This window comes from Spinacia oleracea, chromosome 6 (genome assembly GCF_020520425.1).
Source record: "Spinacia oleracea cultivar Varoflay chromosome 6, BTI_SOV_V1, whole genome shotgun sequence".
Lineage (NCBI taxonomy): Eukaryota > Viridiplantae > Streptophyta > Magnoliopsida > Caryophyllales > Amaranthaceae > Spinacia > Spinacia oleracea.
Window position 1 is genome coordinate 59,305,388 of NC_079492.1, and position 14,429 is coordinate 59,319,816.

The following is a 14,429-nucleotide window of genomic DNA, read 5'->3' on the forward strand; positions in this document are numbered from 1 at the left end:
AAAAAATGTGAATAAAAAAAAAGAACTTTGCAAAGCGCCTCTAAAGTTAATCTAAAAAGAAAAAGAAGCATTTAGCGCACCAAAAAAGAACCGCCCAGGAAACATTTCCTGCGCCCACACCTGGGCGCCGAAAAATTTGACGCCCCAGCCTGGGCGCTGATTCTCTCTGCTTGCTAAAATTTTGTCCAGAAGTGCTCGTCATTTTATCCGCACATGCACAGAAAAATAACGAACACTTGGAGGGGTACAGCACGTATTCAGACATACGTACCACCAAAAAATACATGTACTCAAAAAAAAATAAAACAAATTTTTGGCTTACGGCAAGGCAGCGGATTAAAATAATAATAAACTTCACTTATTCTACCGTTTCAAATAATATGTTTCCACCTCAGAACGTACTTGTTTAAAATCGACATTCTAAGAAACAATTTTTAGGCTAAGAACTACGCAAGACCTGATTCCAAATTAAATCTATTTAAGGCGGATACGTAGGCAATCCATGATTCGGTCCAACCAATTTGCAAAAACATTAAAGCCTATAGAAAAACAAGAATAAAAAATAGAAGTCCCTTATTGAAATTACTCGCAATCCAAGTCGAAAGAAAAATTTAAGTCAAAGGAAGAATCCAAGTCGTCAAGATGCCAAAATTAATAAGCACACATCGAAAAATAATAAGGGCACATACTCTTGCCAAGAAGGAGCACTCACACTCCTAGGCACTTAGCCAAGACTCAAAAGACCACCTTGCCTCAATTGAATGGGGGCTAGCGCAAGCGTCCATGACCTCTAAAGTACTCGACCTGACCTAAAGCGAACTAACTCACTTAAAGACCTTCTTTCACCACTAGACATAGTCGTTCGCTTAAAGACCTTCTTTCACCACTAGACACAGTCATAATCGCCAACAAGTAGTAAAGGCAGTAAGCTTGCAATAAAGAGGATTGTTCTACGGCATCGCCCCATCGTTCTTTCGAACTCAGGGCACCCGTTCATGGTAATTCAAATGTTTGCGAATCCCCTTTGAAAAAAAAACAGACATTGTCAATAGGACTTGGCACTTAACCAAGGCTCACCCTACTCAGACATATGACACGGGCATCTAAAATCGAAATCTAAAAGCATCATTAAATGGGAAGACATAATAGCAACTGGGGGCTAAAAATTGAAATGAAAGAGCTAGGGAAAGAACTAAGTATACCTTGACCTTTTATGCAGACATACACCAAGTAAATCTATGTCGATTTGAAAACGGTTTATATTCCCGCAAATTCTGGAAAAGATGGCCCTAAAAGCCTAAAGCATACGCCAAACGGGCACAAGTATATCTTGATGCCTGCACCCTGGCTTCCAGCAAATCTTTAGACAGCGCTCCAAAAATCGTAACAATGTTTTGATTCACTCATATAAACCTGTACGAACCCTTCTATAAGTCAACTTACTTAGGACACCTCGGATTGTACACAGTAGGACTCGGATTTCAAATAATTTTCAAAGACTTCTTCGAACATAATAGAGTGTCGTTGGTTTAAGCTAAGTAGGCGTCTATCTCAATGTTACAAGCGAGTCAAAAAGATATCTAAATATGATTATGGGTAAAAGAAAGGCACCTAACTTTTGGTCAAGGCACACTTCCACATGTTACTACCTTGACCATGGCGATGTCGCATAATACGACATTTACAAGAGAAGTAGCAGGTCACTACTCGAACGTACCTCGCACTAAACGAGTCTGGTTCAAACTATTCATGATCCATGTCACCATGAATGCATAAAGATGTATGCAAAGCATTATAGCACCAAGCAAATCCCGTAGCTACAATTGGGGGGCTTGAGAAAAACACTCTAAAAAAAGCTCGAAATGACGATTTCATCACAAATTCTCGACGCTAATGCTATACATACATCATAGGGGCACAATCCTAAGGTTTGATCATGTAAACCAAACCTTAGAATGGCTACAACCCCTCCCAAATTCTAAAGCACTACTTAGAATATATAAAGTCACCCCACTAACAAGGGTAACTGAAAATCGCGAGTCACCAAAACTCCGATCAAACTACTGCACATAACGCTCGCCCTACAAGCGCCCGTTACACAGTCTACCTCGTTCCAAAGCAAAAGCGAAAGAAAAAATCAAGGATAAGAAATGTCAAAATATACCCAGAAATCAATTTCAATGCCCAGAGCTGGGCGCCGATATCTTTAACGCCCCAGCCTAGGCGCTGAATCTTTCTGCTAGCCAAGTTTTGCCCAGATGTAAAAATAAGAAAGAAACACCTATGAATCCTCGCATCGAACGAAGTAATAAGCCGTGCAAACCCACGCAGAAGGTGCTACACTTGTTCGAGCACCTGAACGAGGCGTGATGAAGTATTCCAATGCAAAAAATAATAATGATATCCCAACACCTGGAGGAATGTTCAAAGACACGCCGTTAGCCCACACAAGCCTACGTCGCACCATAAAGTTTAACCATCCCACAGTAAAAGTCTAAAAAAAAAGAGAGTAAGGCATACTGCACTAATCCGGGCACGACCAAAGAGTATGTGTAAAAGAGGCAAAGACTACTTATCGCCCAAATTCAAAATGCAAGTCACACGACATCTACATCAAGGATTAAAGGTAGCCACGAAAGGGATAGCTCGCACCTACACGAGCGGAACCCCAGGGCATCTTTCTCGAAAGAACCTACAAAAATCGTACGCCAAAAGGAAGCATCCCAACATGCATACTTGGGGGCTCCAAGCTACGAAACAACCATAGCAAAATAAAAAAAATCTCGAAGCAAATGTTTGAACAATCGAAAGGGCACGATGTTTGAGCCCACCTCGTGAATAGGCCTGAACCCTACTAAGCTTCTAAGCAAACTATTCGAAATCTGTCATTGCTCAAAAAAAAAAATGATTCAAGCAAACTGATTGATGGAACCGCACACAACGGCCATTCTATGAACGCTCTTTCGCACATACATATCATCATTCTAAGTATCGAACATTCACGAACGCGTTTAAAAGGAAAAATATACAACAACAAGAGCGGTCAAAGTCTTACGCCTCAAGGTATGTTCCTCGGGCCATATAGACTCGCCCAACTATCGCAATAACTGTACGCCTTAAGAACAACAGTTCCTTAAAATAATCGCCCCAAAGCGACAAGCACCGTAGTCCACCAATCGGCTACGGCTTCTGAAGAAAATCATCACGTTCTAAAAACAAAGAAAAAAACAAAAGAAAAGAGAATACATAGAACTTCCAAGTGAAATAAACGAACGAACAAGAGGCCAACTGTGTCATCAAAAGAAACCTCGCCAGAAATTATTTTCAGCGCCCAGCGCTGGGCGCCGAAATCTTTAACGCCCAGGCATGGGCGCCGAAAATGATCCCAGACCCAAAAAAAACAGCTCTGACTTCTATAGGGCCCTGCCATATTTATTCGACTTGAAAATTGTCGATTCCTTTACTGAAAGTCGCACCTCACGGCTTTGTTAAGAGTAGCACACCACTACGAAAATCGCTCGCACTTACGAGCACAATCCCAAACACGATCAAGGACATCACAAGTTGTTTATCCCCAAGGAACCCCTTTGACAAGAAATGACCGTCAAGCACGAGTGCTTTGTGGCTCGAAAAAAAATAATAATATCTTAAAAGAAAGTATGCAAAGTTAAAACAATATTCCCAGACTACGCTGTACGAAGTCCCGTGTTTGGATGTCTCAAAAAAAAAAAAAACCGGTTTACGACCTCAAGACAAGGGTCGCCGTTGGTACTTATACATAGTCCCCTAATCAAGGACCAAGGTAGTGGCAAGATTGAGCCGTAAAGACTAGCTCAAAACCATGAAAGAAGATGACCACAAGACAATGGTCCGTCTAAGCACGTTGTCAACCCACATTCGGGTTACACCTAAATCCGAGCATCCCTCGAAAGAATTCGCTCCTGCAAGAATGAATGAAAAGAAATTCTCAAGAGAAATCACAAGAAAAAAATAAAATAGGGACTTGTCCACCTCAATCAGGCAAGACCGCGACACGCGAATCCCAAATCAAAAAGACGAATTCAGGTTCGCTCACCTCCAGCGAGCGGGGCGTCCACCCTCAGCGGACAGGGCTCGCCCACCTTCAGCGGGCGGGGTCTGCGCCACTAGCCGCGCAGGTCCTCAGTTTTCGAAAAATAAAGTCTTCAAATTCAAAATAGGCTCGCCATCTTCAGCCGTCGGGGTCTACGGCGCAAACCACGTAGGTCCTTATTTTTCAAAAAAATAAACACAAGAACAAATTTCAAAATAGATTCGTCCACTTCTATCGGACGGGGTGTCCACCCTTAGCGGACAGGTTCGCCATCTTTAGCCGGCGGGGTCTACGTCACAAGCCGCGTAGGTCCTTATTTTCAAATTTCAAAAACAGATTCGTCCACTTCTATCGGACGGGGTATCCACCCTTAGCGGAAAGGCTCGCCGTCTTTAGCCGGCAGGGTCTGCGTCACTAACTGCGCAGGTCCTTAGTTGCTGCAGCGATAACTTTTTCTGGTTTTCCCTTTTCCAAAAATTAAAAGGATTGGTTTTCCGTTTTTTCCAAAAAAGAGCGATGTGCTGGATTTTCCTTCGTTTTACGTCCCATAAAAACAAGGGGGTTTTCTCGTTTAGCTAGCCCTGAAAATGAGAATCTTTAAAAACATTTTTACCTCGTGGTTGGGCTTGGCCAGGCCCAATTACACTTTATAGCTTTGATTTCGAAAACATCTGTAGCTACTCCCAATGACAAAGTGAGGGAGTTCCTACGCCTCTTTAGATACTTCCAATGACAAAGTGAGGGAGTACTCTATACTATCCGTTGACAAATCCCAATGACACGTGAGGGATATGTCGACATTTCAAGTGATGACCCTTAAGTCAAATGTTATCACTCGGGGGCTCGTGAGACCCTCGCAAAACAGGTCACATACACCATGGCTTGTGTGACGCACTCCGTCTAATACTTTGACCATCGTCTTACTCCAAGACTCAGTCAAAGTGGGGGCTAACTGTAGACACCTACTTTTGTCCCCATTCCCGAAAGGAAAGGTTCGATGATGAAAACATAAATCTCCACTTGACAACGCATCTCCTATAAAATAAACGAATCTCAATTCCCCTTTTCATTTCACCCGAAACCTGCTATTTATGGAAACCTGCTAAAAATAGTAATTGCCGTAAAAGGTAGCTTCTAAAAGTGGCAAGTCATAAAAGATAGAAACCTGTCAGAATTAGGTGTTGCACTCCAACATAAATCCTAAATGAGATAGAAAACTGCGAGAATCCTATTCCTAATATGATTCGGAAATAAGAGTTACGTATTAATTAAAATCCTAACGAGCCTAGAGTTCGTAACGGGCCCAGACGCATTCCGTCATGAAATTGATACGCACTAAAAGACTCGATTAAGTCTTAAACACTACGGATTTCAGGAATCCGAATCTGACTAAGAAAACAGCCCAGACCCTATTTTCTACGCCTGGCTCTGGGCGCTGAAAATACCTGGGTACGTATTTTTTCCTAATTCTTTGTGGATTAGAACTCTGCAATTCTATCTTTCCACGAACTCTCCCCTATAAATACAGCCCCAAATTCGACGTGAAACAACACACAATTCATATTCTGAGTATTGACTCCAACCCTTAGCCTAAGCCTCACGCTGCGAAACTGTTCACGCGTTCTGTCGCAATCGATCCATAAATCGAACAGAACGTATCCTGTCCCATAATTGAGATTCGTTAAATAAAAAGGAGAAATAGCAAAGTCAAAGTGGTTAGTTTTCTGAGAACCGTGACGCACCTCTCAAGGGTGCGTCGTAATGTGTCCCTTTTCGATGATTTAATTGCTTTCCTCGCCCTTTTATGAACTGTTAAACTAACTAAATCTGATTGTTCTATCATGCCTAACAAATATAATATTTTTGGGAAATTGGATTATCATGCTAGGTCCCTTAATGCTATTTAATTCAGATAATCACGATCGATCTAGTATTATATGTTGCATATTGCTAAAATCAATTCAGATTAGTTTAATAGTTAACGCATGCCCCTTCAATTATTTATGCTGAGCTAGTAAGGATATCCTGCCTCTGGAGTTATCGACGAGCGAAGGAATCCTCTCGGTAGTTACATTCCCCCGAACCCTCAATCTCTACCTTGCGGGTGTATGTTGAGAGATCCCCACACCAGGGATCACAAGGGAACCTACGGCCGTCGTGGTCAAACATAATTGCACTCCATTTATGTCATGATAACCGGGTTTTGTCAGTTTTTCTCATTGTTGTTAAAAACTGAATGGCGACTCCTATATTACTAGTCAATTGGGTGTATACTCACAGGAAATCCAATTACACTTGATTGAATAAAAGAATCGTCACACCCACGAGGGACGAGGTCACGCATTAGCCTCGCGCTTTTTCGACCCCCTCACACACTTCGTTGAGTTCTTCATGTCAGTGAAAATTTCTGGAAGCTTTTTAGTCGTTGAATCTGATGATAATGAAAGGCCGGTGGTTGTATGGAAGATATCTTGTATACCTGATGGATCACAGGGGCAGTGCTGAAAATTAATATTGGGAGTGGCTACCCACAAATCCCATTGGTTCAAAAGTGAGTGATCAACTCACCTTGGATGTTGGTACTTACAACTAGACCTGGCCAAACTGACCCGGACCCGAAAAACCGACTCGATTGTTCCGATCTGTAACCCAAAATTGATCCGAAACGATGATCCGAAATTAATCCGAAAACCCAATACAACGGACCTGTAACCGAAACCGACCCGGAAGTGATTTGACCTGAAATGACCCACCCGAAACCGAATTGACCCGAACCGAAAATAACTATAAAATAAAAATCAACCCGAACTGTAGGGGGTTCTTTTGAGTGGTATTTTTCGTATTTCGTATAACTTGTAATTTGAACATTTGTATGTAAGTTTTGAGCATTTGGTGAACCTTGTTTAAGGCCCACCAAAGACTCAAACTTGGTTTGATTTATCAAGAATGTGACCACTAGTTTTGACTTGATCTTCTCAATCCCACCACTAAAAGGGGAGCCAAATTCTAGGTTCACACAAGTGACATAATCAAATTTGAACATAGAAAAATCAAAGATCAAAATATAGAAAGTGCGTAAAATACCCCTACGACTTAGGATTTTTGAACTTCGATGGAGTCGTCACCAAAGAAGTTTTCGGGTCCGGTTCGGGAAGACCAAATGTGACTCGGGATAAGGCATAGGACTTAAAACCGATTGAAACTCGGGTAAGGGAACAAAATACTTATTGGAGTAAATTTTGCTATAGGTTCATACAATGCAAGCATCATTTTCGGAGTAAAATCCTATCATGACACTACTTTTAGGCGGGTGAACATGCATATTTAGGATATTGAAATTGCTAAGTTTGTAAGGTGATCACTTTCGTTTAAGTCAAATTTAGGGAGCCTAAACCGGTTGTTCAAAAATTTTCTTTGTTAAGCGTGATTAGAACTTGTGTTTTTGTTGATTTAGCATGTTGGGTGATGAAAGCAATAAACAAGTAAAGTATCATCACAATAGGAAATAAAGTGCGGAATTAGTAAAGATTATACATCACCACCTAGAAAAAGGAATAGGTGTAAACCACATTGCCTAGAAGGAATAGGCGAGTAAAATTGCATAAATAGTAAGTGCGAAATTGAAAGGTGTAATATTTAAAGGTGCGGAATTGAAATAAGAAATAAATAAGCAATAAAGCATTGAACTTGTATGATAGAAATTGAATAACTTGACTATTGAAAATCCGATTGAGGAACACTTGCTCAAAAGTGATTTTTCTCCCCACGAATCCAATCGTGTAAATAATCTCACTTTAAAATGAGTTACTCGTTAAAAAGTATCATTGGTTTTGTATTTGAATATTGAAATAGAACTTGAAATATTGAACTTGAACTTGAAGGTAGAACTTGAATATTGATATTAGGAGGCTTGATTCTCAAAGATTATACCTTTCATGTTAAAGATCTTATCTTTAATGTGCTCCATGACTTGAAAGTGTTACAATTTAAAGAGAGTTTGCTCTCATTTACATACATTGAACTTTGAACATTAAAATTGAATATTGAACATAGAAATCGAATATTGAACATGAAACTTGAAATTCATGAGTTCTAGTTTGAAGAAGGAATTGCACTTCTTCAAACATTCTTGAACATTTGTAAATCTAGGGTTTTTGTAAAACACTAGTAGAAAAATCGGCATGTGCTTCCCTTCAAGTGCGGGCCTTTTGTAAATTGGCAGGACTTGAGAGCACAAAAAATAAAGAAACAATGCATATTTACAAGTGCGGGCTCATTTTAAAAATTTGGCAGCACTTGACTTCAAGTGCGGGCTCTTTAACTCAAGTGCGGGCTCGTTTAAACGAGCCGCACAAAATATTTTCTAAAAATAATTCCCAATTTTTTTTCATTTCACTCTTCTCTTCTCTGGTTTCCCTAAAACCTACTCTCACCTCTGGTATTTCATTTCCCGCTTCTATCACCTTCCCCTCTCTGATTTCTCTTCTCTTCCCCTCTCCGTTTCTCTGGCAGGAAATCAATACTAGCAGCACACACCGCACTCCCCACCGTCGCGTCGCCGTTGCTGCTCCCCACCGTCACATCGCCGTTGCTGCTCCCTACCTCAGCGTCGCCGTTGCTTCTTTCCACCGCCGCGTCGCCGTTGTTGTTCCCCCACCACAAAATACGTCCTCTTCCTTCCGCCGCCACAACACAAAGGCGTCGCTCCTCCTTATCTCATATAGGTTTGTAATTTAAATTTAATTATTTGTTTCTTATAATAAGCTTGTTACTGTAATGACAAATTTATAAGGAAATGACGAATTAATTATAACTGGAAATGTGTATAAGCTTAGGTTGTTACGAATCTGTTTAAGCTTTCTTTGGTTTACCTGTTTCTGAGCTTACTAAGGATGCATTTAAGGGTATTGGGTTTACACAAATATGACTCAGGTTTATCACTTTTACCATTTTTTTTAATTGCTCTTTCTAAATATGTTTATTATTGTTTTTGTTTGTCCATACTCGAAGAACAGTGCTGTAATTGCACAAAATAATCAAATATTACCTGATTTATGTATTAATCAAATTAGTTAGTAAAGCCGTATTTTAGTTGTTTTTGCAAGGGTGATTGTAGTGGGGTGCTGAATGTAGTATGTAGTCGTCAAGGGAGCCGTGTTTTAGCTGATTTTGCAATGGTGAGTTGGTGATTGTAGTGGGGTGCGGAATGTAGTAGTCAGGGAAGCTATGTTTTAGTTGTTTTTGCAATGGTGGCTGTAGTTGGGTGCGGAATATAGTAGTCAGGGAAGGCGTGTGTTATGCTGTCGTTGCATATGTGCTGCTAAGAGTGATCACCCTTGTCCAGTTAGTTAGTTTCTTATTTGGATCCTGATGACTTGCATGGTGATGTAGTAGTTTGTACTTCCAGGCTCTAGCTAGTCTGTTTCTTTTATTTCTGTTTAAAATCTTTAGCTAGTTGGTTGGAAATGTGTGTTAAATGTTAATATATCAGTAGTTCAATACTTCAATAAATTATTCTTATACTTCTCTACAGTTGATGTGTGGACCTTTGTGGCTTTGTATCTTCAGCTACTTGCTTTTTGCCTTGTGTATACCCGTAGAAACTTTCTTTATGATGGTAGACTCTAATTTTTATTGTATTCTGGATGAAAGCATGCATAGATGAAATTAGATGCCCACTGATCTTGTATGTGCCTATGTTGAAAAACGATAACTTTATGTTAACCTGCTTAATATTAATCGATAGTCGGAACTTTATGCCTTGAAAGTCTGTATGGCGGGAAAGTCATCCACTACCTATATTTTTGTTAGAGAAGTTTTCCATGTAATGCATACGACTACATGTGAGAAATGATGTTTCCTAGCTGAATTTTTTCTTATGTTTTCTAGCTGAATTTGCAGTTCATGTCAGTTAGATTGCTGAGTTGGAGTTTTCTATTAGAAGCTTTTTTTAACCTTTTGAGCAGTATATAACAATATTTATTTAAATGAGTTTTAGAAACATTAAAAGTCTAATAAACATTTTCCTCTAAATTTTCAATTTTCATGTAACTACTCTATGTTCATTGAAGACGAAGGAGAGATTGGGCAGATATGGTGTCAAAATTGTGCGTCGTCCGACTCGAATGGCTGACAAACCTCCTCCTATTTACAAAGAGGTCTGATTTTCAATTCTCTGTACTAGTTGGTTTAAGATTCTTTGTATTAGATGCTTTGCCTCGATGATCAGTGCCATATTTTCTTTAACTTTTAAGCTATGGCATGCATATATTTCTTGTAATTAGTTTCTTATTGTTTGACGTTTATTAAACTTTATAGAATTTATCATGTATAATTCTTTGCAAGTTGCGATTATGATATTTATATTTTGGTCATTTGTCCTATGTGATTATCCGTTTTTGGTAGGTTAATCCGGTATGAGTTTCTCATAATTTTTGTTTTCATGTTGGTGGTACATATTTTTTTGGTTATTTGCTTCACTTTGCAATGACTCGTGGGTTTCTTTGTTGTTACTTGTAATTGTAAGTGTTATTTATGGGTAGAAACAAGTCTAATAACACCTAAAATGATTTAGAAGTTAATGTTATTTAAGGCCTCTACTAATGAGTTTGCATCATGGGAGGGATGTTTCCTAATATCTCAGAATTCCATGCCTTTATCAAGCCAATGCTTCAATGTCATGTTACTGGAGTGTTTTGGTTGGTATTCCTTATTGTTTAAATATTGGAATTGTGAAAACACTTTATATGGTTTTGCATCACATTTAACTCAATTCTGAACTCATAGTTTATACTAGTTAATGATCAAATAAGGAATTTGGCTGATTTTAAACATAAAACTACTCATTTAAGTGTATTAAACATGGAAAGACTTTAATATACTCATTTAAGTTCATTAGTTGAAAGTTGGGCCCGAGATTAGCCATTTTAGTCAAAATGTTCACAAAAATGGGTGAGAATGAGTATTTAAAACATAAAACTAAGTGTATCAAACATGGAAAGACTTTAAAATAATTATTTAAGTTCATTAGTTGAAACTTGGGAAGGAAATTAGCCATTTTAGTCAAAATGTGACCGGTAATGAACTAACGAGGCTTAAATGTGCATAACTTTACCAAAATGGGTGAGAATGAGTCTTTAAAACATAAAACTAAGTGTATCAAACATGAAAAAACTTTAAAATACTCATTTAAGTTCATTAGTTGAAAGTTGGGACCGAAATTAGCCATTTTAGTCAAAATGTGACCCATAATGAACTAACGAGGCTTAAATGTGCATAACTTCACCAAAATGGGTGGGAATGAGTCTTTTAAACATAAAAATAAGTGTATTAAACATTAAAAGACTTTAAAATTCTCATTTAAGTTCATTAGTTGAAAGTTGGGACCGAAATTAGCCATTTTAGTCAAATTGTGATCGATAATAAACTAACGAGGTTTTAATGTGCATAACTTTACCAAAATGGGTGAGAATGAGTCTTTTAAACATAAAACTAAGTGTATCAAACATGAAAAGACTTTGAAATACTCATTTAAGTTCATTAGTTGAAAGTTGAGACCGAAATTAGCCATTTTAATCAAAATCTGACCGATAATAAACTAACGAGGCTTAAATGTGCATAACTTCAACAAAACGGGTAGGAATGAGTCTTTAAAACATAAAACTAAGTGTATTAAACATGGAAAAACTTTAAAATTCTCATTTAAGTTCATTAGTTGAAAGTCGGGACCGAAATTAGCCATTTTAGTCAAAATGTGATTGATAATGAACTAACAAAGCTTAAATGTGCATAACTTCACCAAAATGGGTGAGAATGAGTCTTTGAAACATAAAACTAAGTGTATCAAACATGGAAAGACTTTAAAATAAAACTAAGTGTATCAAAATGGGTAGGAATTAGTCTTTAAAACATAAAACTAAGTGTATTAAACATGGAAAAACATTAAAATTCTCATTTAAGTTCATTAGTTGAAAGTTGGGACCGAAATTAGCCATTTTAGTCAAATTGTGACCGATAATGAACTAACGAGACTTAAATGTGCATAACTTCACCAAAATGGGTGAGAATGAGTTTTTGAAACATAAAACTAAGTGTATCAAACATGGAAAGACTTTAAAATACTCATTTAAGTTCATTAGTTGAAAGTTGGGACTGAAATTAGCCATTTTAGTCAAAATATGACCGATAATGAACTAACGAGGCTTAAATGTGCATAACTTTACCAAATGGGTGAGAATGAGTCTTTGAAACATAAAAATAAGTGTATAAAACATGAAAACACTATAAATACTCATTTAAGTTCAGTAGTTGAAAGTTGGGACCGAAATTAGCGATATTAGTCAAAATGTGACCGATAATGAAATAACGTGGCTTAAATGTGCATAACTTTACCAAAATGGTTGAGAATGAGTCTTTGAAACATAAAACTAAGTGTATTAAACATGAAAATACTTTAAAATACTCTTTTAAGTTCATTAGTTGAAAGTTGGGACCGAAATTAGCCATTTTAGTCAAAATGTGACCGATAATGAACTAACGAGGCTTAAATGTGCATAACTTCACCCAAATGGGTGGGAATGAGTCTTTCAAACATAAAACTAAGTGTATTGAACATTGAAAGGCTTTAAAGTACTCATTTAAGTTCATTAGTTGAAAGTTGGGACCGAAATTAGCCATTTTAGTCAAAATGTGAACGATAATGATCAAACGAGGCTTAAATGTGCATAAATTCACCAAAATGAGTGAGAATGAGTCTTTGAAACATAAAACTAATTGTATTAAACATGGAAAGACATTAAAATACTCATTTAAGTTCATTAGTTGAAAGTTGGGATCGAAATTAGCCATTTTTATTATTATACGGTTCATTATTTATTTGTTATGAACAAATTAAGTCTTAATTTATTGTACGATTCAATATTTATAATATAACTAATGTGTATATGTAATTTTTGATGGTTGATATTTTAAAGGTATTCAATAATCCGAAGGAGCGACCTTTCACCTTTGAGGAGATAGATGAAGTTCGAGAAATGTTGGCAAACTCCATTACTAGTGATTGTCTTTGATATTTCCTTGTAATGAATCTTAAATTATGGATGCTAGTTTTTCATATAATTGGAATGTAAACGACTTTTATATTTACAATTATATACTATTTAATTTAATTATCTATATAATTGGGTAGTTTTTATATGACGTATGGAGGTTAATCAGTGGCGTGGTCCAATTGTAATATGTAGCAGGGAAATCGGTTATACAACAAATCTAGATCAAGTGCGGCTCATTTATAAGCCAAGTGCGGCTCATTTTTATGCTTGTGCTGCCCATTTTTATGTCAAGTGCGGGCTCATTTTCAAATTTGGCAGCACCAAATATGTCAAGTGCGGGCTCATTTTCAATATTGGCATCACAAAATATGTCAAGTGCGGGCTCATTTTCAAAATTGGCAGCACCAAATATGTCAAGTGCGGGCTCATTTTCAAAATTGGCAGCACAAAATATGTCATGTGCGGGCTCATTTTCTAAATTGGCAGCACTTGAAATATCAAGTGCTGCCAATATTTTGGCAGCACTTGAAAAACATCAAGTGCGGGCAGGCCATGTGCTGCACATGTAAAAGCCCGCACTAAACCCCTTAAAATGAGCCCGCACTTGAAGTTTTTTCCTCTAGTGAAACTTGTATGATGATTATTGTAAAGAGAATTCTCAAGAGTGAAATTTCATTTACTAATCATGATTTTCGAAAATAAGCATTAAAGATTGAAGCTTGAAAATAGAAAATGGAGTTTGGAAGATCATTTGAGGGGTTTCAAGTATGAAACCCCCTCAAAATTTACTCATTTTAAAACATTTCCTAGTTCAAGTGAGTATTAACATCATATGAACATAATAGGATTAGTAAACTTGAAATAAGAAAGGTAGAAAAATAGATTTGAAGAGTCCTCGGAAATGTACCTAGATTTAGGTGTTGATTGATTTCCAAGCTTGAACTCCCAAATTGGTCAAGACATTAGAACATTGAACTTGTATTTGAAGAGTGTTTATTTGAGAGTATTTTTTAGAGATATTAGTTGAATATTGAAAGATTTGAAGCTTGAACATTGAAGGATTTAAAGATTGAATATTGAGAGTTTCGAAATAGGCAGAGCTTTGCTGCTCGGAATTGAATGATTTTAATTTTCCTCCGTTTGTTCGAGGAAAAGGGGGGGTATTTATAGGAAAAACTTATGAGGGTAAATCTCATCAGTGCCAGGCGCTGGCCCTGCGCCAGGCACATGTTCCGCTGGTATAAGACAACTATTTTTGTCCTTTTACGCGTTTTGGCGGTTTGCAAAAGATGCTCTTTACACCTTCT

At 37.7% G+C, this 14,429-nt stretch overlaps 1 protein-coding gene across 1 annotated transcript; it reads left to right on the forward strand.

The window, feature by feature from the left end:
• Nucleotides 1-8,299: 8,299 nt before the first annotated feature.
• Nucleotides 8,300-13,267, forward strand: LOC110785655 (uncharacterized). The gene is made up of 3 exons (XM_056833247.1): nt 8,300-8,796; nt 10,144-10,230; nt 13,045-13,267. The coding sequence occupies exons 1-3, from the start codon at nt 8,324-8,326 to the stop codon at nt 13,088-13,090; spliced, it is 606 nt and encodes a 201-aa protein (XP_056689225.1). The 5' UTR covers nt 8,300-8,323; the 3' UTR covers nt 13,091-13,267.
• The last annotated feature ends 1,162 nt before the right edge of the window (nt 13,268-14,429 follow it).